Consider the following 26,257-nt stretch of genomic DNA (forward strand, 5'->3'; position numbering starts at 1 on the left):
TGAAGTCCTAGCTAGAGCAATAAGACAACAAAAGGAAATCAAGGGGATACAAATTGGAAAGGAAGAAGTTAAACTTTCACTATATGCAGATATGATAGTTTACATAAGCAAAGTGGCAGGATACAAAATTAACTTTAAAAAAAGGAATCAGTAGCCCTATGATATTCTGATGATAAATGAGCTGAGAAAGAAATCAGAGACACATGACCCTTTACAATAGTCACAAAGAGCATAAAATATCTTGGAGTAACACTAACCAAAAAGTGAAAGACCTGTAGCAGCAATAACTTTGAGTCCTTAAAAAAAGAAATTAAGTAAGAAACCAGAAAATAGAAAAATCTCCCATGCTCTTGGATAGGTAGGATAAACTGAGTAAAAATGGAAATCTTGCCAAAACAATCTACAGATTCGATGCAATCTCCATCAAAATTCCAAGACAATTCTTCACAGATCTTGCTAGAACTACACTCAACTTTATATGAAAAAACAAAAAACTCAGGATAGCCACGACAAACCTGTACTATAAAGAAACTTCCAGAGGCATCACCATCCCTGAGTTTAAGCTCTATTATAGAACCGTAGTCCTGGACACAGCTTAGTATCAGCACAAAAATACACAGGTAGACCAATGGAATCAAATTGAAAACCCTGACATGAACCCACACACCTATGAACATCTGATTTTTGACAAAGAAACTAAAGTTATACAATGGAAAAAAGAAAGCATCTTCAACAAATGGTGCTGGCAAAACTGGATGCAGACATGTAGAAGATTGCAGATAGATCCATATATATCACCAAATCCAAATGGATCAAAGACCTCAACATAATTTCAGCCACACTGAATCTCTTAGAAGAGAAAGTGGGAGGCACCCTTGAATGAATTGGTACCGAGAATGCTTCCTGAACATAATGCCAGTAACACAGACATTGAGATCAACAATTAATAAATGGGACGTCCTGATACCGAGAAGCTTCTGAAAGGCAAAGGACACAGTCAGCAAAACAAAATGGCAGCTGACAGAATGAGAGAAGATCTTCTCCAACCCTATATCTGACAGAGGGCTGATCTCTAAAATATAAAACTAAAGAAGCTGTCCACCAAAACACGAAGTAATCCAGTTAAAAAGTGGGTGCAGAAATAAATAGAGAATTCTCAATTGAGGAATCTAAAATGGCCAAAAGACACTTAAGAAAGAGCTCAACATCCTTAGTCATCAGGGAATTGCAACTCAAAACAACTTTGAGATCATCTTACACCAGCCAAAATGGCTAAAATCAATCAATGACAGTCTATCTTGGAGAGGATTTGGAGAAAGAGGAATACTCCTCCATTGCTGGTAGGAGTAGAAACTTGTACTGCCACTCTAGAAATCAGTATGGCAGTTTCTCAGGAAAATGGGAGTGAGTGTACCTCAAGATCCAACAATTCCTCTCCTGGACATATACCCAAAGAAGGCACATTCATACAAGGACATATGTTCACTTATGTTCATAGCAGCATTGTTTGTAATAGCCAGAATCTGTAAGCAACCTAGATAGCCTTCAACTGAACAGTGGATAGAGAAAATGTGGTACATTTACACAATGGAGTACTACTCAGCAGAAAAAAATGGAATCTTGAAATTTGCAGGCAAATGGATAGAAGTAGAAGAAACCATCCTGAGTGAGGTAACCCAGTCACAAAAATACATAGTATGTACTCACTCATATATGGCTTTTAGGTATAGAGAAAAGAATTACCAGACTACACTCCACACCATCAGAAAAGCTAGAAAACATGGAGGAAGCCAAGAGAAAAAGCTCATGGTCCCCCCGAAGAAGGGAAGGGAGACAAGAACCCCTGACCAAATTGGGAGCATGGGGGGTGGAGCAGGTGGGAGAGGGAAAGTAGAGAAGGGGAGAAGGGGGGAGGAGAACAGGAGTTCTGAGACTGGGAATGAATAAAAGAGGGCAAGAAAGGAGATGCCCTGACATAGGGAACCACTATAGGTGTAGAGAGGTCAGACCCAGAGGAAATGATAGATCCCCAACTAAGAATCTAAGCAGTGGTGGAGAGGATGCCCTTGATGCCCTTCCCCTATAATGTGATTGATGACTACCTTGTTACCATCCTTAGAGCCTTGACCCAGTAGTTGACTGAAGCAGAAACAGGCACCCAGAATCCTATTCTATTGGCCAACAGTGCTTTATTGACTTATACACAGGACTTACCATCAACTCCTGTTGGGTCCTGCATGTCCAGTTTATACAGCAACAGTCAAGCAGTCCAGGCTAGAGCAGTTTCTTGCCCAAATGTCTAATCTTGCCATGTTGAAAGTAAACACCATAACAAGTTTCTTCGATGGCTGTCTTTCTCTCAGATATAATTGGTGTGCCAGGAACAGATATTTCTCATTGTCAAGAAAAACCATAAACCATTTTAAACGCCATTTTCTGACGGTCTTTGAAAGTTTTGAAGACTATCTTTCTTAAATACATCTCTGTATATCTAGAAAACCTAACTTACCTAGTTAAAAGTTCTGACTATTATAGGTAACTATCTATAATCTGTATTTAATTATACATTACATTTTTAAATGACTTATACAAACACAATACCTAAACAAGAGGAGAAATATACATATCACAAAATTGACCTTAAATTTGTATCATTAAATGAAAAACCATACCAATACAAAGTACTCATTTCTATATCATATTCCCTTTTTTCCCTTTAGAAGAGATTGACTGTGATATTACCATTTATAAGCAACCCCACTTAAATGAAAACAGAAGTTAATGAACAATATTTGGGAAGTTGGGCATAGTTCATCCCAAACTGCTTCTTGCTGGATAGGGACATTGTTCATACCATGGGGATCACAACAAAACCAGAAACTTGGCCAAGCCTTTGATTTTTGTAGTCCTTAAAGCTGTATCATCTCAGCTGTTTTAGATGTTTGACTGCCTGGGACATTGCTTCAGGAGGTCTTGCTTCATCAAACCACAGAAGCCTAGAAGGAATCCACAGCTTTCCATTTTCTGTGGAAACATAAATAAAAACTCTTTTTCCAAGTAACCTGTCCTTATATTTAAATTTAGAAGTCAAAGCATTTTTAAAATATGTAAGTTAGATTAATTTAGCAGCATTTATAATCAAGTGTACTTTAGCAGTTGTTCCTTCTTTAGCAATCAAACAACTGAAAAACACAATAGCATACACTATCCAGACTCTCTGTGTATTTTCCATCTTTACCTGGCTTATTTATTTATTATTATTACTCTATTTCTTTTACTTTTATTTATTTATTTATTTATTTATTTATTCCTCTGAGACAGGGTTTCTCTGGAAACCTGCCTGCCTCTACCTCTGAAACAAATCCTACTGGCATGTGCCACCACAACCAGCTTCTCTATTTCTTTTACCACTATCCTCTTTCTTTTTCTCTCTCAAGCCTATGTATATTTTAAACACACTGTAAACCTTTATAGGTTTTTTTCTTCATCTGAATCTGACTTTACTGTAAATCTTTTATGCTTTTCTGGCCACATGTCTTTTCTGCTAAAAACCACGGCTCTTTAAACTGCTCTTTCCATGATGGTGGGCTTAAGTTTACCACCAGCACTGGCCTTGCAGTCTCTGCTTGTCTCTAGAAAAACAGAGCCCATCTGAGAAAATGCTGCTACCAACAAGCTTTGCTTCTCTCTGTTCTTTTGTTTATAAAATCCCTTTTAAGCTTTTGTCATTTTACATGGAAATTCATGATCTCACTCATTCCTGATAACTATATGTAACATTTAGTTTTTCTGCCAGTCACCTGGGCCATGTCAAGCTGTTTGAAACCCCAAATAACACACAGGGCACTACATTAATTATGAAGCTGTTGGCCATTTGCTTGGTTTCTTATCAGCTAAGTCTGACTTGATTATTAACCCATAATTACTGATATATATTTTACAAGAACTTATCTTTGCTAGAATGCACTCCTGCCACATCCATTTCCCCAAGGAGTCACATGGCAACCAGCCTCTTCACTGCATTTCCCAGAATCCTCTTAGAATTTTAGTCCCTCCTATCTTGCTTCCCTTTTGGCCAACAGTGCTTTATTAACATATACACAGGACTCTCCCATCGTACTATCTCACATATATTTGCTCAGGTATTTTCAATGTTGATATATTTTCAATAGATAGTGAATGGAAGCAACCATTTGGAGGTCTTTCAATTGATGAACGGATCATGAAAATTACTTACATATTCACTATAGAGTATCATTGAACTGTAAAAAATTGCAATCAAACTTTTCAGGTAAATGGGAGAACTAGAACAGATAATAGTGAATGATGTAACCTGACCCAAAAGACAAACATCACAAATTATTTTTTTTTGTAAGAGATTCCTAACTCCAAATCTTCACAGTTGAGTTCATTTCCTCGAGTAACTTCAGAATCCAGGAAAGTAAATACAGACCATTGACAGGATGTGTGAGCAATGGAAATATGAAAAACAGGATGCAAATTATCTGATGGAGAAAATGTCAAAAAAAAGGGAGAGACCCCAACTACATAGAGCTGATAGACATAATTACAAAAGGGTGATTAAAATAACAATAAGAATATATGACAAAGTCATAAGGAATAATGCTATGAAGTACCCCATTCCTAAAACTATAATCTTATACGTATTCTATAATTCATATAATTCATGTATGAATATACATACATATTTTAAATGAAATTTCCCTACTAGGCTGACAGTGCTTTCTCTGAAAACTAAAAACAATCTATGAAACACACTAATACTAGGCAAGAGAAACACTCTCCTGTGTTGTTGGATCCAAAACACTACTAATTACAATTGGTTGTCTCTGAACAGATGAAAGATATGTCTCTACTGCTGAAGGAAGACACTGCGCATTACTTCACATGGAAGACCCTGAGCTGGAGTTTTCCTAAAAGTTTGCTCACTCAGGATTAGCATTAGTGGTACCATAAATTTCCAGAAACTTCCAGAAAAGAGAAGCAACCAACAGTCCTACCCAGCTATGATGCTTTTACAAAGACAAAAAGAAAGGTAATCTCTCATCGTTCTTTCTAAATACTTCAGTTTGAATATTAAGGAGACTGGCACAAAGAAATTGAATGCTATTTGATTGTTTAATAAATGTAAAATGATTAGCCTAGAGTATTAATGTGAAAATACTGAACATTGTTTGTTTTGCCCTTCTCTTGTGACCTTTGATATTTACCAAACTAGTGTCCAGGAATGCCCTGTATTTCAAAGTCACACACACTACTGCTAATGACAGAATTACCAGAATTACCACCACAGCTGGAGAGCTTTAGGTTTTAGAAGATGGGGTGGTCTAGAATATTGGTCTTAGCCAATGTCTTTCTTACCTTATGGTTTTGTACTGCCAAGGGAGAAGGTAAGTGGAAACAAATTTGAAACATATACTCTCTAGTCAGATGTATTTATCTGTTGTGTGTGTATGAGAATATTTTCATTCATTTTAATTTTTATTTTAAAATACTGGAAATAGAAAATAAACTACAAAAATAATTTAAGTGGAGAAAAGGAAACACATTTAATAATAAAAACCAACCTATTTATTGATGCAGTTTTGACAAGCAATTAAAGGGAAAATTGAATAAAAGTGGTTTTCAATATTTTTCTGAACTTCAAAGTTTGATTATCACCTATTTGGAGAGAACATAAATTTATTTTTAAGTGCATAAATAATAAATGTTACCAAGACGAATTTTCAAAATGATATCATACTTAAACAAAACTACTGACCAAGACAAAGGTTTGGACAGACTCTCAACATCTGTGAATCTGTGTGAGGTTGATTTCGTCTTCACAGATTGAGTAAGTCTGAACGTCATAGTTACTAAAATGAGCAATTTTTCCTGTTTCAATTAAATTATCTTTTGTCAAATGGGAATATCTTTAATAAGACAATGAAGACCACTTATTTTTGTTTTAAACCACCAAAATGCCAACAATTAGCTCTCTTCCTGTCTCTCCAATAAATGTAGAAATTAGAAGGAGATTGTATTACCTCTGTATTGATACTGTGTCTGAAGAGGGTCTTTCCATGTTTCACAATTTCAACACATCTATGGAATCGCAAACAATGTCTCAAAGGAGTTGAATTCTGTAATTTCATCACTGTATCTGACTCTGGTTTCAGAAAAAAATTCCTGCTGTTTTGCTAATCTTTAAATAAAACAAAGACTAATTTATGCAGTTCTTTATTTCTTCCATAAGAGAAAAGGATAGGAACAGGATAATTATTTTTAAAATCATCCTTACAAATTTTGTAACATTAGTTCAGAGATTTAAACTCATTTTGTTTTGTTACAACATTTCACTTGAGTTGTAATCATGAGAAAGCAGTCCTCCTAATAAGAGAAAAAGTCCATCATGCCAAATAACAGAAAATGTTTGCTTTCATTTTTTTACTTTAAAAAATTTCAGGTTTATAATAGATTATATTTCTTTCTTCATTTTCCTACCTATAAACCATCCCATATATACCTTTTTGTTCACAAACTCCTGGCCTATTTTATGACTAGTTGTTTTTGCATGCATATATATATGGTGTGGGTGTGTGTGTGCTCGTGTGCATGCATGCATGTATGTCTGTGTACCTGTATTCCTAAATATAGCTAGCTCAGTTCATAATATTTTACTAGTAAATGTTATGTGTCTGGTATTTTATACAGTCTGGAGAATGACCTATACTAGTCACACCTTTTATTTTGAATAAGTTTACTAGGAATGAAGCAAGTCAGAGTAAAAGAATATGTAGCAAGTAAGAGGCTGGCAACTAGATGAGAGATCATCAGCTAAGTTATGGCAACCATCTGGACTTCCCTTCTGAGAGTCCTCTTGGATGACACTTCTAAGAACAAACAGCAGCAGACAGAGATCACATGATTAAACCAGGTGCTCATAACTTCCAACAGAAATTGTCTAGGAAAGTTGAAACAGTAAGCTGAAGTTTCAAATCATTTCTCCCCTTCCTACAATAGATAAATTCACCCTGGTTGAGCTTTCAGTTGTTTTTTCTGCTCTTCTTAGGAATCCAGATGGGGGGAATCCAAATGGCTGCCTTAATATATTTACTCAGTCTCTGTGGGAAATCTGCAAGCAAATTTGATGTTACCTTTCTGTTTTGTTTTCTACTTGGAAAACTCATGGCTCTATATTTCAGAAAGGCACCTGGCTGCTATATAAAAGTTTGCCTCATCTATTTCTTCAGGTTATTCTGAAGAGTCAATTTGATGTTGCTATCAGCCATTCTGTCTGTCTATCATATATATATGGTATATATACCAACTACCTAACTATCCATCTCTTGCAATTTATTATTTTACTTTGACTTGTTGTATCCTTTGTAAACTACGTTAGTCAAAACAGAAAATATGGATATCACATACAACTTTTTAGACAGTACAGCACACCTGGTAAACCAGAATCAAAGGTCAGATATTCAAAGACCATCACTGATCATCTACGTATTTTTAACTCTCAGTTAGAGATAGTGTTAAGAAGGAATTTATAGGAAGGAGGAAAGAAGATGAAGAAAATGAAATTTGTATGAATGATATAAGGACTTTTCATAGACCCAGGAAAAGAAATTGAAGGAGAATCTAGTCATGGAAAAAGAGTCAATGAATCTATCACAAGCTGCCTGAAGCCAAATACCTGTGTGAACTGAGTTTTGTTTTGTTACCTGTCCACATACTGGACAAAAAGAAAATCAGTAAACTAAAGTAACGTTTTTATATATGCAGAAAACTTTCCATGCGTTTAGCAGAAAAACATTTATATATTATGCTTCATTAGGCAGGAAGGAAACTGTGAAGGAACCTAAATCCACAAGCAGGGCACACTATGACATGGAAAGAAAGCAAAAACACAAACAGGCAAATAGGTTGCAAGGCAAACAGGTTGTGAGTGAGTGAGTGTCTGTGTGTGTGTGAGAGAGAGAGAGAGAGAGAGAGAGAGAGAGAGAAAGAGAAAGAGAAAGAGAAAGAGAAACGGAGAGAGAATATCTTCTATAATAAAGATATTTGTAAATTTCCATTTGCCATTTGTGAGGTTCTTCCTACAAAATGTTGACAAAATTCCAAGTATACACTATGCAGTCTGGGTGAAAATTGAATAGAAAATGAGGGAAGCTGTGCAAAGTATATGTAAGAGCAGTACATGATGTTTTCGCTATATTGAATGTCATGTGGACTAACTTTCCTGAAACAAGTCTAGAAATGCATACATGTACAAAACTGTAAAATATAATGATAAGATCTAACAATTCACATGTTAATTGTTTTAATGTATGTAGGCCTTTATATGTGCATACTCCACATGTAATTATCCACATCAAGCAAAATTTGGCTACAATTTTATCTTCATTGGATTGGTCTTTCTGCTTTTTTTGTGCCTTGTTATTTTTAAAGAAATTAGGTTTATTGAGCAACTTGACAAAACAAAAATCGCGTTACTATATAATCATACTAAACTACCTACTCAGCAGTTTACTACTCCCTTGAAGCATGCACAAGAGAAAATCCTGGTGGACATGTCAATGACATCATTGAGAAGAACAATGGAGGATGGCAAAGCATAGCTTTCTCATCCAGCCATAACTTTCTATGCAGTCAGGTTTCTACCCTAGCATCTTGTCAGTTTTTTAAACATCCTGTTGGGTTACCTTTTTTAATACTGCCAAAAACTTCATAATTCCCATTGGTCCAAAGTATAACTTCACATTTATTAATCATAGCATTCTGAAATAATCACATTCTCAGGGAGTGCTGACTAATTAACGCAGTAGTAGATATCATAGAGAAATTATTATACTTATTTATGAGCAGATTGAAGGTCACCCTTCTTTAACAATGAAATGATACACCAGAAGGCACTTAAACTATATCCATTTAAGCTAGATGATCATAAAATACAAAAAAATTAGTTGATGACTCATCAGTGATGATTGGTATTTACATATTTATCTTTGGTTTATTTTTCCAAGTGGGATTTTGTGATTTTCCAAAAATAAGCCATGGAATACTATATGATGAAAAGAAATATGAAACACATTCCCCTGTTCTTAGTGGGAAGGTTTTCTACTACTCCTGTGAATATAATTTTGCGTCTCCTTCAAATTCTTTCTGGACTCGAATAACATGCACAGAAGCAGGATGGTCACCAACACCAAAGTGTCTCAGTGAGTAAATGCCCGTCCTTAGATGAGCACTGAAGGGAAGAAAGAGAAAACATTCATGAGGGGTTTATGAAGTCTGGACATTCACAGAGTTGGGCTATGGAAGGGACAGGCGCAATCTTTATTTTATGAGCTATTTTCTTAAGAAAATCTAATAGAGAATATATTATCAACATGTAATCTACAAAAGAAAATTACTAATTGAAAGTCGATGGAGAATATATTTGACAACAGATCATGTCAAACATCTGCTTAATAGAAACCTGGCCATGATTTTTATATGCAAAAAGTCACTTCATACATTCAATGTGTGTGAATTATCTTTTCTCACAAATATTCTATGGAAAGGTGTTTTACTTTTGTATTTTCCAAAACTCATTACATCCTTAGACTTGTTATCTATAATACATTGATCCTTCAGTGCGTGTGTGCTGCAAACCCCAGGAGGACAGGTGCGTTAAAAGAAAATGAGAGGAAACAGGATACATAGGTTAGTGAAGCAGATAGCAAGAGTCAGTGCTGTTGAAGAAACATTCAGAAATAAAAGAAATCATGTATATCAAAAATACCATTTTATATGTAGATGTTTATCAGTGGAAAATATTTAATTTGAAAATCTATTTCAAAAGTTGAGACATGGCATCCCTGAGGAAAACTCATATCCTTGACTATCTGGAGTCAGCATGTTTCAGAAACTGTTTCAGTGGTGTCATTCTTTTAAAAATACTTCAACAAGCAATCTAAGTTTCTATTAATTTCTCCCATATTGTGAATTAATCTTCTTTTTTTCTTCCTAAGGATTATGTTTCTTTCCTTTTGTGGAAAATGGTAATTCTACATCTTCAGAACAAACACACTTACAAGGTGATATTGTACAAGTTGTTTGCAATCAGGGCTACAGCCTTGAAAACAATCAGAGCACTCTCACATGCACTGAAGATGGCTGGTCAATTCCTCCCAAATGCACTTCTATCAGTAAGTACAACACTGTGCTCTCATAATCCTGTCATGATCTGCAATGTTCAAAGTCAAGTTCACTGTTGCAGGCTGAGTTTTGCCACTAGCCATTTCTATTTGGGCTACAGTTATGTCTAAGGTAATATACAAATGTACTGATTTATGTGCCTAATTCATATGAATGTAGTAAGTATAATTATCATATGAGTACATTTTGAAGACAGACTGCTCATGATAAAGTCATTTTCTCTCCACAAAACCACGATTCATAGTAATACAAGAAATAAAAAGACCTAAAATGAGTTATAAGCATGAACTGTAATTTGTACATTTTTAATCCCAAAAGATTTTGAGGAAATGTTAATGAAAGTATTATCATTTAAACTGATCACTATATGGGTAAAGGTCTCCTGACATTATTAACAGCATTGTAAATCATATACTTTAGAAAATGAATATTAGTGTCTGGTGATTGATCAAACAAATTATTTTTATTAAAGGTTCTATGTGGACCTGCAAATGTAATGAAAACATGCCCCAAAACTTAAACTTACCATGCGGTACTATTTGAATCCCAGGGTAACCTGACCCTCACTTTAATAGGCCAGCATTCCCTTGAAATCAATAAAGATCATTTTGTCCTTACCTCCAGAATGCTGAGATGTCAGACAAGTGTCACAATTGCTAGCTACAAATACGTTTAGAGTGACTCTTCCTAATAACAAACTAGTACTGTGAGTTGCATAAAACAATAACATACGGATCTTTGCATTTATCACACACAGCAAGTTATCACCTTGCAAATAACTAACAGCAAAAAATATAGTATGTTCAGAAATAGGCATCTGTATGTAGTTATAAATAGCAACCTCTGGGGTCCCTCTCCATAGTTCTGAAGAGTTTGAAAAGAATTACAGAATTGGAAGAATCAAACACCACCTCCAGTTGACTTCAGTATAGTTCTATTTAGGTGTAATACTCCTTAAGTCTCGCTGGTCCACTCACACATCTTTGCAGCCCATGGTTCTGTGAAATGGGTCATCAATGATCAAATTTTGTTTCCTCCAAGTTATTATCATCTAATGGTTCATACTTTTCTTCCCAGGAGCAAAGCTAAGGTGCAAATTTTAGGAATTTACCCCACATGAGTTGTAATACAAACCCTGTCACTCTCTAGTTATCAAGATCCGTGACAAGGTTGCTAGCAACCCCACCAATGGTGTATGCTGTAACTGTCCTGTTCACACTTTCTCCTCTGGTGAAGAGTCTCCTACCCCAGCAAACCACTCTCACAGTGTCCGTGTCTTGCAGCTCACTGTCCCTGCCACTAACATAGGGATCTTTCTCCTACAAAGTTTCTATCTCTTTGATGATTTTCAGGACCTGGTATAGGTTTTGAGTGGGAGGCTAGTATGAGAGGTCTCTACTTACTCTTCTTATCTTTTTCTTTCTGATGCCTGTTTTTATCATTAGATTCAAATGTTATGTATGAAGAGCTTTTGAACATTTTGAGAGTTATTAAATATGCATAGACATCTTTAAATATTGCATTAGATTTAACATTACTTTTGGCCCCCTAGTGATTAGAGATACTCTTGCAATGATAACTCCTTAACCTACCATCTGGCTACCTCTTTTGTATTTTTATTTTTGCTATAATATAAAATACGTTGGGGGGAAGGTTTCAAAACAGAGCAAAATCTGATTTCCAAATCCCTTTTTCTTTCAGTTTAAACCCCACATATGTTCAAAATGGAAATGGAGGACTTGAGATGGACTAGCTCTTAAGGACACTGACTTCTCCTAAAGAGGTCTGAGGTTTTCTGCTCCCATGTGTGATCTCACAACCCCTGGTCTCTCCAGTTCTGGATTTTCCAATGCCATATTCTTACATCTCAAGATACCATGTGTGCAGCTGGTGCACAAATATACATTAAGGAGAACGCTGCTGCAATATTACAAAAAAATAAATAAAAATTAAATGTAATGATTTTCATCATGGCTGTCGGTTTTTAGCCATTACTGAAAAAGACAACATCAGGTTTGATTATATGGGATATATTTATAAACATCAGTTCATGGTGTTTACTGGAGGAAAACAAGAAAGCTTTTTTTTCTAGCATTAGAAGTCTCGTGAAACATAAAAACTTTATTGAGGGCCAGCAAGATAGCTCAGTGGGTAAATGCACTTTTTGACAAGCCTGAAATACCTGAGTTTGAGCCCAAAGAATCACAGGGTAGAAGGAAAAATGAACTCCCATAAGTTGTTCTTTGACCCACACACAATACTCTCTCTGTCCCTCACTCTCTCTCCCTCCTTCCCTCCTCTCTGTCTCTCTCTCTATCTGTCTCTCTCTGTCTCTGTCTCTCTCCCTCTCTCTCTCTCTCTCTCTCTCTCTCTCTCTCACACACACACACACACACACACACACACTCACACACATATGATGGTATATAATTTTCCTGGTGAGATAGGATTTGTTTCTCTGACTACCAGTACAAGTCACTACAAACTACAAACTTGGTGGAGTAAAACAGTATAAATCAATTCCCTTATGGTTTTGGAGAAGAGAGGTCCAAGACAGTGTCTCTGAGCTGCAGTCAAAGTGTTGGCCTCCCTGGTTTCTTTATTTTCTCCAAGAGGGTTTCTCTCCATCTGCCTTTTTAGTAGCAAGATTCTACTGTTTGGTGAGGACCATCCTACTCTAATTTCAAACTTGGTAGTTTGTCATATTTGAACATTTCCCCCTTTAATATCCCTGTCTCTACCATTGTCCTGTGTTCTGTCATAGCAGATAATCCAAGATAACCACCTATCTAAAGATCGTTAATCACAATTCAGAAGTTACTTTGACTTATAATGTAATATTATTTGGCATGGGAGCTTAAAACATAGCATCAGTTGGGGGAATCATTAAATCTACCAAAATAATTAACAGAAAAATAGCAAGCTTGTAATTGCTTTAAAATATTTTAAATTTAAAAGTTTTATTTTTCATGCAGTGTATGAACTCCATTTCCCCATCTTCTCCCAGATCATCCCTCTCTCCCCTCATCCTAAACCCACTCCTTCTCTCTCTCTCTCTCTCTCTCTCTCTCTCTCTCTCTCTCTCTCTCTCTCTCTCTCTCTCTCTCTCCAAACAGGCTTCTAAAAATATAAATAAGTCAAAACAAAAGCAAAGTGGAATAGGACAAAATAAACAAGAAAACGTGATGAGGAACAAGTAAAAGAAACACAGTTAGACATAGAGACACACAAATTTGCACCCAAAGAAACACATAATTGAAACCATAAACACAGCCATTGAAACCATAACATACAACAAACCATAACACAGTATGCTAGAGACTTTTAAAAAACTGCAAAATGCCATTGAGTTTGTTTTGGGCTAGCCATCTACTGCTAGGCACGGGACGTGCCTTTATGCATTGTTTGTATATCCAGTGTGACTACCTTGGAGAAAACTATTTTTTTCTGTTGTGAGCAATTGGAGATAGCTTCTGTGGTTATATCCTCTTCTTTCTCATGGCTGGGAACACATTTACTTAGACAGATGCATGCTCTGTGCATAATGTTACAGACCCAATGAGCTCACATGTGCCTGAAGTGTTTACAAGTCCTTGTTTCCTTGGTGTCTTTTATCCCCTCTGGCTCTTACAGTATTTCATCCTGGTCTACCTCTGGGAAGATGGATGGGCTAGTCAACCTGTCTGTTTTAGTAAATGAATAGATAACTAGTGTATCTCCTATAACATAATCACACTTTTTAACTATTATTTTTATAGAATTATATGATGCTATATAGTGAACAAAATAAATGAAACCTATTTAACATAGTTTGTATTAACAAAATGCACACACCTAAAATGAAGTTGTTATAACTTATTCAGTTGTACCTTTCCACTACTTCAAAGAGATCATGTCTCCTCTGATATCACTCTCTTTCCTTAAACAAAAGGGTTATATAAAGTAGAGAGAATAGCAGAAGGAAGGGTAAAGGGTGAAAAGAAGCTAGAGAGGTGCCTTCAGATGGATGTTAAAAATAAAATATTTGCATAGTTTAATTTGTCATTTAAGTTATATGTGTTCTAGAGCTGGTTTATATTATCTTCATGAAGCTGTGAGGATAGTGAACACACCAACAGTGCAGTTTGAGAGAACACCCTAAACCTAATGTTTTAGTCCATAATTTGATGATATGGAGAATAAACAAGTATAGATTATCACGATTCATAAATAGATGAGAGAAATAGCTGAGGTGGTGGGCTTTGAAAAAATGTCAACTGGTGTCTGATTTTATAATCTCAGAGAAAAACACTGTCTTGTTTAATGTAAGGAAATTGATTTAAAGGGAATGGGAGGAAAAGACAGAACTTTGACTTATAGTTAAACAGGGAGACTTCCTATCCTCTAATAATGATGTCCTCCAATCTACACCATACACTTATCATTTCAGTGTAACAGTGGGTACTGACTATCAACAGGAATCACCCAGAAGACATTCTTATGGGTATGTCTGTGAGCATCTACTAGACTGGGCTAACTGCATTGGGAAGACACTCCCTACACTGGGCAACATCATTCCATGGACTGAAGACTCTGACTCATAGAAATGAGAGATTGAACTGAGCACCAGCTATAATCTGTCTGCTGTCTGACACAGCTGCTTCATGTTCTCACCAACATGACTTCCAGAGCATAATGACCATGCCCTCAAATTGTGAGCCAAAACCAAATATAAATCCTTTGCTCTATGTCTAAAATCCATATATGTAAAAAGAAGCTTTTTCTTTGAGAGAAGCTTTCCCGCCAGCCTGGTTCTAGAGCCGCATCAGTCCCAAATAAACACACAGGAAGCTATATTAATTATGAAGCTGTTGGCCTTGCTTGTTTCTTACTGGCTAGCTCTGACTTAAGTATTTACCCGGTATTTCTCTTACCGGAGAAATTTCCGGGCTTCCTACCCCATGGCGGTTACATCTTGAATTCCTGTGTTTCTCCTTCCCAGAATCCTCCTGGACTCCTAGTCCCACCTATCTAGATTCCTATTGGCTCAACAGTACTTTATTGACAAATGTACAGGACTTCCCCCTCACATATATGAGCAACTACATACCATGTTTGTCTTTTTGTGACTGGGTTGCCTCACTCAGCATGGTTTTTTCTAGTTCCATCAATTTGCCTGCAAATGTCAAGATTCCACTGCTTTTTTTCTGTTGCATAGTACTCCATTGTGTAAATGTACCACGTTTTCTTTTTCCATTCTTCAGTTGAGGGGCAACTAGGTTGCTTCTAGGCTCTGGCTATTACAAATAATGCTACTATGGACATAGTTGAACAGATGTCCTTGTTGTATGAATGTGCATCTTTTGGGCATATGCCTAAGAGTGGAATTGTTGGATCTTGTGATAGACTGATTCCCATTTTCCTGAGGAACCACCCTACTGATTTCCAAAGTGGCTATACACATTTGTACTCCCAAGAGCAGTAGAGGAGTGTTCCCCTTTCTTCACATCCTCTCAAGGAGGACCCTAAGACAGATATACATGGTCCCCTGGAAAAGGGGAAAGGGACAAGATCTCCTGAGCTAATTGAGAGCATTGGGGATGGAATGGGGAATAAGGAGAAAGAGAGGGAGAGGACGATATGTGGGAACAGGAAGATTGAGTCTGGGAAAGAATAGAGGAGAGCAAGAAAAGAGATTCCATAATAGAGGGAGCCATTATAGGTTTAAAGAGAAATCTGGCACTAGGGAAATGTCCAGAGATCTACAAGGAGGACTCCAACTAAAATTCTAAGCAATAGTGGAGAGTCAACCTTAAATGCCCTTCTCCAATAATGAAATTGATGACTACTTTATATGCCATCCTAGAGCCTTCATCCAATAGCTGATAGAAGCAAAAGTAGACACCCCACAGTTAAACACAGAGCTGAACTCCTTGAGTCCAGTTGGAGAGAGGGATGAGTGATGAGCAAAGGGGTCAAGACCAGGGTAGAGAAACCCACAGAAACAGCTGACCTGAACAAGGGGAAGCTCATGGACCCCAGACTGATAGCTGGAAAACCAGCATAGGACTGATCCATACCCCCTCAACGTGAGTCAGTTTAGAGATCTGGGCAATCTATGGGGCCTCTTGTAGTGGATCAGTACTTATTCCTAGTACACGAATGAATTTTGAAAGCCCACTCCAAATAGAGCAATACTCGCTCAGTCTAGACACACAAAGGAGGGTCTAAGTTCTGCTCCAAATGATATGACAGACTTCGAAGATCTCCCATGGAAGGCCTCACCCTCCCTGGGGAGCAGAAAGGGAATGGGATGGGGGGGAGGGGTAGTTATGGGAGAAGGGGAGGAAGAGTGAAGTGGGATTGACATGTAAAACAAGCTTGTTTCTAATTCAAATAAAAACCAAGTAGAAAATATTCTCTTACTTAAGATGCTTTTCGAGGTGTTTGTCATAATCACAGTACCAGTTATTAATACATTCCATGCCGCTCAGCTAAGGTAATATTTTACTTAACTATTTTTATCTTTTCTTTCAGTGTTTTTTTTCAGAGGTTCTTCAAAATTAAGCATATTTTCTCAGTTTATGTGATTAAGCTTTCTTCAAGCAATCATTTCTGTAGACGGAAATAACTAAAGCCTTGATATTGTCCTTAGTACTGTACTTTATTTGGTTCTGCTTGACCCAGTACTTTGACTTGATCTCTCATACACTCAAATGCTTTGCTCTTATGTTCAGCAGGGAAATGTGGGCCTCCTCCACCTACTGACAATGGAGATATCACTTCCTTCCCATTACCAGCATATCCACCATCATCATCAGTTGAATATCAGTGCCAGTCCTTGTACCAACTGCAGGGCAACAAGAAAATAACATGTAGAAATGGAGAGTGGTCTGAGCCACCAAAATGTTTATGCAAGTACCTTGTTTTCTTAGATTGTGTGAAAGTCAATTTCATAATTGCAATATTTTTCTCTTTATAATGATATATTCATACATTGTAATTATTGTTTTATCAAGTGCATGATTGCCAAATATCAACATATGAATAAAGCAAGGTTAATAGATTTTTATACAAAATTAGTTAACAAAATTTCATGTTACTCATTATTGAGTTGAATATCAGTGCTAGTCCTTGTACCAACTGCAGGGCAACAAGAAAATAACATGCAGAAATGGAGAGTGGTCTGACCACCAAAATGTTTATGTGATACCTCATTCTCATAGACCATAGGAGATTCAGTTTCATGATACAGTGTTTCCCTGTTGTTTTTCCTTGTAGGCTCAGGGTTTTGTTTTTACATTTAGTCTTTGATTGACTTTGAGTTAGTATTTGCCTAGAATGAGAGACAAGAATAAAATAGAATCATCTCCGTGTGGACATCAGTTATCCTTGTATTATTCATTGAATATGCTATCAGTTCTCCAACATATGTTTGGAAACTCTATTAAGAAGAATTATATATAGACACCTAGTTAAATTTCTCGAATCTCTTTTCTCATTAATTTGTTCATACCAGAGTCATTGTGTTCTGGTTACTGAAGGGTTCCCAGTTTATATTTAAATAATGTATTATGTTATCTCCAGATTGTCTTTATATTTGCTCAAGTTCTAGTTGTCTTGTACTTGAATTAAAATTTTAGGTTCTCCCTGTCATTTGTATAAAAAATGTTATTGGTGTTGCAATTGGGGTTGCTATTTGGTATGGGGAACATACGCATTTTAATATCAATACTAATAGTAATTCTTCTGGCACATTAGTATACTAAATTTCTCCATTTTTGTCTTTTTTTTGGTTTTATGAGACAGGGTCTCTCTGTATTCATTTTTGTCTTTTAAGACTCTTTCACCAGTTAACTAATAGTTACAATTGAAGTCTTTCACTTCTGTTGTTAAATTCATTGCTAGATGATTTTTTCAAGTTAATGATAATGAGCTTGTTTTTATTATTAATTCTCAGAACAAAATGGAATTTTTCCATAGGAAAATACTGATTTTAACAATTATAATGCATATCACTATTTAATCAGTTTTTTTCAGTGCTTATATTTTGTGTGAAACTCTGTGATTTACCTATATAGAAATACATGATGCTCAAATAAGAATGATTTGACACTTTCCTCAATAATTGTATATTTTTATCTTCCTAATTATAATTCAAAATCTGATATTACATAAAAATGATTGAAAGAATGGACAACTTTTTCTTTTTGACAGTCATATAGTCATTTTTTCCTTTTTTTTTTGAGACAGGGTTTCTCTGTGTAGTTTTGGAGCCTATCCTGGCACTTGCTCTGAACATCAGGCTGGCCTTGAACACACAGAGATCCACCTGCCTCTGCCTCCCAAGTGCTGGGATTAAAGGCTTGCACCACCAACACCTGGTCATATGGTCATTTTCTAAAACAAATGTTTTTTTCACACAATTTTCCTGATTAGAGTTTTCTATCCCTCTACTCTCAGTTCCTCCCCATATCCTCTTCCCTAGAGATCCATTCCCTTTCTGTCTTTCATTAGAAAAGAACAGGCTTCTAGGAGATAAATAAACTTGACAAGATAAACTATAATAAGATGAAGCTAAAACTTTCATATTGATGTTGGACATGGCAACTCAACAGGAAAAAAAACATCCTAAGACTGGGCAAAAGGGTCAGAGACCTACTTGTTCTCATAGTAAGCTAATAGCTATAATAAATATGTAGTGGACCAGGTTTAGCCCCATGTAGGTCCTGTATTTACTACGTTAGTCTCTATGAGCTCACATGCTCCTTGCTCAGTTGATTCTCAGACTCTTGTCCTCTTGGTGTCCTCAATTCCTCTGACTCTTAATGGTTCCACCTCCTCCTCTGGGATTCTCTGAGCTCTGAGCAGAGAAATTTGATGGAAACCTTCAGCTTAAACTCTTTCTCTACATAAGGTACAGATGTGAGTGTCTGTGTCTGTTCCTGTCTGATGCATGTAGTCAATTTTAGCGCATTTTGCATACACAAGGAGATGGACACAGGTATGTCAGGTGTATATACCATTTATGGCATTTGATGATTCTGCAGTACTCTCCTTTACATGCTTAAAATGTTCAGTCACATGTTATCTTGATAATAGCTTTATCATGTGTTTTCCCTATACCTGTTAAAATAATCACTTATAATTTATCCAATTTGTGTAATTCACTACATTATTAATATATATGGGTTGAATTATCCTTTATTTTCTGGGAGGCAATAAATTTTATTCTGGTGGATCATCTCTAAGTATCCCCAAAGAAACATTCTGAAATCTTAAATTTTAAGAAACTTGAAAGTAAATTACCTGTTCAGTTCATCTGGACATTTGTTATATGATAGTCTTGTTTACATGGTTTTAAAGTTTTCTTTTTTTAATATTTTATTTATTTATTATATATACAATCTTCTGTCTGCAAGCCAGCAGAGGGCATCAGAGGTGGTTATGAGCCACCATGTGGTTGCTGGGAATTGAACTCAGGACCTTTGGAAGTACAGTCAGTGCTCTTAACCACTGAGCCATCTCTCCAGCCGCCGGTTTTAAAGTTTTCTAAATCTTTGTAGAGTCTAGGTATTAGACCCTTTCCTGAAGTGTTGATGATAAGGATTTTCTCCCACTCTGTAGGCTGAGTTTGCACTGTTGAGTGTTTCCTTTGCTATGCAGAAACTGTATTTTCAAATAGTTCCATCTGATGATACTTGGTGTTACATTCTGTTCTGCTGGTGTTATAGTTAAAAGTTCTTATCTATCCCAGTATCTTGAAGTGGATGTCCAATGTTCTATTCTAAAAGTTTCAGTGATTTGTCTATTATTTAAATTTAAGATCTTTGATCCATTCTGAATGGATTTTGTTTCAAGGTGAAAGATAAAATTCTAATTTCAATCTTTTATGGTTAGCAATCCTCCTTTTCCAGCAATACTTGTCTATAGGGCCTTGCTTGTTTCTTACTGGCTAGCTCTGACTTAAGTAATTACCCCATAATTGTTAATCTAAGTATGTCTGTTACCGGAGAAGTTTCCAGGCTTCCTACCCCATGGTGTTACATCTCGACTCTCCGTGTTTCTCCTACCCAGAGTCCTCCTGGACTCCTAGTACCACCTATCTTGGTTCCCTATTGGCCCAACAGTGCTTTATTGACATAATCACAGGACTTCCCACATCATATACATTCTCTTTTTTGAACACATTTTTGTCTCCTGTCTCCCAAATTGGCAGTCATAGCTTGTCTGCTATTCCTGTTCTTTGATATACCTGAATATATTTATGCTAGTATTAGTCTGCCTTCATTTCTATAGCTTTTGATTATAAACTGAGTTTGAATATTAGGATTCCTCCCACAGTGTTTTTAATATTTAGCATTGCTTTCAGCTTTTTTGTGGTTATGTAAGATTTCTGATACATTTTTCTTATGCCTATATAATGTACCATTTTGATTTTCATTAAAACTGTAAATCATTTTTGTTGTATATCTATTTTTAAAAGATTAATTCTAAAATATCTGAAACAATTATTTTTGAGAGTTTCTCCATGTGGTCTTGGCTGTCCTGGTACTCACTCTGTAGATCTGCCTGTTTTTACCTCCGGAAAGGCATGAGCCACCACTTACCAGCTTTGAAACAAATTTTTAAGACAATTTTTGCACTAAAACACTTACCAGCTCAGGTATATGGTATACAGCACAGGGTGCAGGGTGATTGTTATGTCAAGACTCCTATAGTGACTGTGGTGGCTCATGGAAAATGATGCCGGTTTTCTCAGAAACTATAATTGACAGATCTGCTATCACAAGGGTCATTGTTTCTGAAACCCTCAGCAGAGAGATGTGGTTATGGAACTTTGGCATCCTCTCTGCATTGCTTAGTCCTAGCCTTAGAAGTATTGTATAATCAGTTGTGTTGTGGGACAGGATGGCAGCACTATATGAATTGTTTGGAGACAGCATAGATTTGGGTATTATATCCTCTTGGTTTTCTATATAAGGAAGGCCAGGTGCCAGGGTTGTGGTAGTGGAAGCTGCTTTGCAGACAGGTTAGTCATTTATCCAGTGTGGTAATCTGAAAGATTTACTTATAAAATATGAAAATCAAATTCATAATACAAAATCACTATTAATAGTTACAACTTTGTGAGTGAATAATGAACATTATGCAGATAGCTAAATTTTGGCTTTTTGTGTCAGCGAGGAGGCCTCAGAAATCTATGGGGTCTTAGGTAGTATATCGGTATTTGTTCCTGGCATATGAATGGACTTTAGGAGCTCATTACACATGGAGAGATGCTCTCTCAGTCTGGACACATGAGGGAGGGGATAGGTCCTGCCCCATATGATATGGCAGACTTTGGATATCCCCCATGGAGGGCCTCATCCTCCCTGGGGAGAGGATGGGGTATGGGATGAGGATGGGGGGGCAGAGAAGGGTCAGGGAAGAGGGGAGGGAGGGGGAGCTGGGATTGACTTGTGAAGCAAGTTGTTTCTAATTTAAACTAAAAAAGAACAAACATTCTATTTGCTAATAAATAAATAAATTTTGCCTTTCTAAGAGCAGCATTTTTCAGTATACTCATCTCACAGTATGCTCACTTTTCAGTGTACACATTCGGTCTGAATATCATACGCATGTCAAGGTTCGATTTTTTTTACCTTTGCACAGTACCTAAATCAATGCAAACAACCTTCAGTCCCTAAAATCTAAGTGTCTTATTTCATGACATTAGGAATCATTGTTGTTGAAATCTAATTATCACATTAAAACATTGTTTTGACACCATTTGCTATCCAATATGAAATAATTCTATGTGCTGATTTAATAAAGCTTTTAAAAATCTTTAAGGAATAATGCTTGACAATTGAGCCTTTGTAGGTTTATGTATTAATAAATTTTTGATGATTTTTTCTTTCAGATCCATGTGTAATATCAGAAGAGACTATGAATATCTATAACATAACATTCAAATGGAGAAAAGGCCAAAAGCTATATTTCCAATCTGGGGCCTATGTTGAATTTGTGTGTAAATATGGATATAAGCCGACAAATCCATCTCCTCCATTCCGTACAAAGTGCATTGATGGTCACATCAATTTTCCCAGTTGCTCAAAAAAAACATTGTTGGTATAAAGAATGAATGGACATTTGATCAGAAATAAATATGCTTATTACTAATACAGTTTCAATGTTCATTTAAAGTATTGTTTAACTCATTTCTTCTCTCTAGTATAAACTTGTATTGATATATAGTGATTAACTTGGAACCTGAGAGACCACTGCCACAGTTGCAAAGTAGTGCATTCAAAACTCCTAAACCAGAATTGCTGTGCCCTGACACAATAATCAATGGCAAGAACATAGATTTAATTACTTCATTTTCTGTGTCTACCCATCACTTTTCAAAATCTCTACAGGTTGCCTCCATATATTTTGATCTAAGGTTCTGATTCATGATGAACAGAAAGCATATTGATTCATCCTCAAATTAGGATTATGTCAAAAATATGTAATTATAAAACTCATACTTAACATTACTTATGAATAAAAGTGATTGCAGCATAATACATTTTTATTTAATTAAATTAAGAACAATTTTTATTTTACATACCAGTCTCAGTTCCCTATCCCTCTTGTCCTCCTACTCTTCCCATCATCTCCCCATCCCATGCCCACCCACTCCTCAGAGATGGTGAGGCCTCCCATGGGGGATCATCAGAGTCTGTCACATCATTTGGGGCAGGACTGAGGCCCTCCCCTGTGTATCTAGGCTGAGAGAGTGTAGTGACCAGTCCTCCATTTTAGCAGCCATTACAGGCTAACATGTGCTTGCATGACCTTGCCACTCCTGTCCTGGTCACTAAGGTCAGATGCCCTCCTCGTGACAAGGAACCAATCAGAAGTTAGATGGTGGGGCTGTGCTTTACAGATCTGGGTGTGCTTTATGGACAAGTGCACAACAGTGATGTAGAGAGCATAGCAACTGCCCTGGGAGGGCCTATGGACCATAACAACCACTTGACCAATCAACACAGGGTGGGTCACCCAAATCTGGAAGCACACCAATCCTGAGACTGTTTCATACCCCTAGATACTCCCCTTATGCTGCTCTTTAATATCCCTGCCTCAAGGTTGCTTGGGGTCTTTCTCTAGCCATTCGCCATGGTTGTGGGGTGAAGGGCCCGAGCTAATGGTGTTAGCTTGTTAAACATCTGCAATAAAATACTCTTTGCTTTTGCATAGAAATGGGCCTCTTGGTGATTTGGGGGTTTCAGAATTTGGGCACAAGAGTATCTCTCCTATAAAAAACTTTAAAAGTCCAGCTTCTAAAATTTTCACTCAGGGTTTAAAAAAAGGAACTACAAGTAAGCGAGGGAGCTAAAATCTGGGGGAAAAAGAAGTTGACTAACATACAGTTGCTCCTCTGCGTGCTCCTTATTCTTTTCTGTTCTCTTTCTCTCCTGCTGTTCTATTTCCCTGTTATTGTCTATCTCTCCATTTATTTGCCTCTCCAATTCTTGCCTTCTTTTTCTCTCTAACTCTCCTTTCTGTTTCTTTGTCTCTCAAATTCTTGTCTACCCCAAGTAGCTATATATAAAAGTTTGCAACAATAATTCTTTTTACAATACAATGTGAGGCTTAAGTTTCTCAGGGTCAGCAAGGCAGATAAGATTTACACACACAGCAATAAGCCAAAATGCTAGAAGAAAATTTTAGCATCAATTACTTAGGACTATAAGTCAAAGAGGGTCTAAGTTTAATTTGCAAAAGAAACAAAACCTGGTGCCTTCCAGTGCTCTGGCCTCAGTGGCTGCACAGGCCTTCAGGAAAGTTTGCTTTTCCCTGAGCATGAGCAAATGGGCTGATTAACTTTGTCTTTATTTTCTCAGTGGAAAAAGGAGGAAGCAGTAAATCTCTGAGCTAAAATCTTCAGTTAATACATCAAGAAGTCTGAGAATCTTTTAGTGCAGTGTTAGTTTAGGTTATCACTTCTCTATCTGCCATTGAGGCAAAGCCAAGGGCTTGCTTATTTTTTTCTATCCATCTAAGCAACTATGAATCAACAACTTTGGATGTGTAGTAATTCTATGTCCTTGGATATTTGGGAATGTCTTGGATGGGATGCTTTTGCCTGGGCCCTAAACACTGACCAAATGCCTGTCAATAAAGGTAATTGCAAGAAGGCAGATCTCTGCAATTGCAATGGAGAGGGGAACAAGGATCTGACAGTGGAAAACAGGCCTCACACACAGCTGAGAAATATAATCAGTCAGCGAGGACCTGCTAATGGAGAACAGGTATTGATACATAGCTAGGAAATATAATCAGAAAAACTCTAAATGTATGGGAGAAATTTGTTCCCAGTAAAAGATCAGATGGTGCTGAACTGTGGGATGTAAATCCCAAATTTGTTACCTAAAGGAATAAGCTACAGGAAGAATCTACAGCAAGAAACAGCCAATTCATTCATTATATCATAATGTCAAGTACAGCTTTATACTCTTTCATCCATCAGAAGAATCCTTAATTTTTCTAAGTTATTTGTGATGCAAAGGTATATAATTTCGGTATGATCTTGTGGCTTGCAGGACTCTCCAAAGAGAATGGACTCCCAAAAAACCCATTCATGCACTAGGGATAAATACTGGTTCCATAGTGGCTCCATTAACTGTCCAAACCCCCAACTGACATCCAAATTCATGGGGCTTAGTTTGGTCTTATGCAGGTTCCCCAGCTGTCATTCTGGAGTCAGTGAGCCCTGATTACTTGGGTCAACTGTTTCTGTGGGTTTCCTCAACAAGGTCTTGACCTCTTTGCTCATCAGTCCTCCCTCTCTACAACTGAACTCCAAGAGTTCAGTTCAGTGCTTAGATGTGAATCTTTGTTTCAGCTTTCATCAACTACTAGATGGATGCTCTATGATGGCATTAAAGATAGTCATAAATCTTATTATTGTTTTGCCCACATATTGAACCCCAAAATGTTGTGCCCAAATTCTGAACCTCAAAATCACCAATTCACCCATTTCGATGCAACAGCAAAGAGTCTTTTATTGTAGTTGATTAACAAGCTAACCCATAAGCTTGGGCTCTTCATCCATCCACCATGCCAGATGGCTAGAGAAAGACTCAAAAAATCTGCAAGGCAAAGATCTTAAAGGGCAAAGTAAGGGAAGTGTCTAGGGGTATGAAACACTCTCAGGATTGGTGCACTTCCAGGTTTTGATGACCTGCCCTGTGTTGATTGGTAAACTGGTTGTTATGGCCCATAGTCCCACCCACTTCAATTATATGGGAAGGGCATTTAAGGTACCCTCTCTATTATTGTTTTAAGTCTTAGTTGAGGTCATTCTTGTGGGTTCCAGGGAATTTCCCTAGTGCCAGGTGTCTCCTTAACCTTATAATGGCTCCTTCTATCAAGGTATATTTTTCCTTTTCTGTCTTCCCCCCAACTCAACCTTCATTATCCCTCAGGTTCTCCTTCCCACTCCCCTTGTCTCCTGTTTTCTCTCCTCCCACCCTCCCCTTCCCCCATGCTCCCAACTTACTCAGGAGTTCTTATCAATGTCCCCTTCTCGGGTGGGTTCATGTATGTCTCTCTTAGAGTCCTCCTTGCTTCCTAGCTTCTCTAGGGTGTGAATTGTAGGCTGGTTATTTTTTGCTCTATGTCTAATATCCATTTATGACTGAGTAGATACCATGTTTTTATTTCTGTGTCTGGGTTACCTCAATCAGGATAATTTCTTCAATTCTCTTCATTTGCCTGGAATTTAAAGATGTAATTTTGTTTTGCTGTATATGTACCACATTTTATTATCCATACTCCATTTGAAGGGCATCTAGGTTGCTTTCTGGTTTGGGCTGTTGGGCCCTAGCCCCCAAGCGGTCTCTGTGAGTCACTGGTCAGTCAACAGGTGTATCCTGTTTTCCAGTCTAAGTACATCCTGTTTTTGAGTCCTGGCTTACTGCCCCTACCTTTCCCCACTGGCATCAACATTTAACATGAGGAAAACACAATCTCTTCCTCTTGGGGCTTTTCCACTGTCCTGTAAGCCTGTATATAAACCTGCTCCCTCTCTATGAGG

The 26,257-nt window shown here is 37.1% G+C and overlaps 1 protein-coding gene across 1 annotated transcript; it reads left to right on the forward strand.

The window, feature by feature from the left end:
* Positions 1 to 5,338: 5,338 nt before the first annotated feature.
* LOC101831136 (complement factor H-related protein 2) lies at positions 5,339 to 22,305 on the forward strand. Its single transcript, XM_040737038.1, has 6 exons — positions 5,339 to 5,411; positions 9,030 to 9,224; positions 10,020 to 10,196; positions 10,641 to 10,646; positions 16,923 to 17,099; positions 22,091 to 22,305. Exons 1-6 carry the CDS (start codon positions 5,339 to 5,341, stop codon positions 22,303 to 22,305), a joined length of 843 nt encoding a protein of 280 aa, XP_040592972.1.
* The last annotated feature ends 3,952 nt before the right edge of the window (positions 22,306 to 26,257 follow it).

The sequence above is a fragment of the Mesocricetus auratus genome, unplaced genomic scaffold (genome assembly GCF_017639785.1).
Source record: "Mesocricetus auratus isolate SY011 unplaced genomic scaffold, BCM_Maur_2.0 Super-Scaffold_100676, whole genome shotgun sequence".
In the NCBI taxonomy this organism is placed as follows: domain Eukaryota; kingdom Metazoa; phylum Chordata; class Mammalia; order Rodentia; family Cricetidae; genus Mesocricetus; species Mesocricetus auratus.

Coding starts and splice junctions, on each gene's coding strand:
- LOC101831136 (XM_040737038.1), top strand. CDS start 5,339: ATGGGGTGGTCTAGAATATTGGTCTTAGCCAATGTCTTTCTTACCTTA. Junction 5,412..9,029: donor TTGTACTGCCAAGGGAGAAG/GTAAGTGGAAAC, acceptor TATTTTTCCAAG/TGGGATTTTGTGATTTTCCA. Junction 9,225..10,019: donor ACCAACACCAAAGTGTCTCA/GTGAGTAAATGC, acceptor TTTCTTCCTAAG/GATTATGTTTCTTTCCTTTT.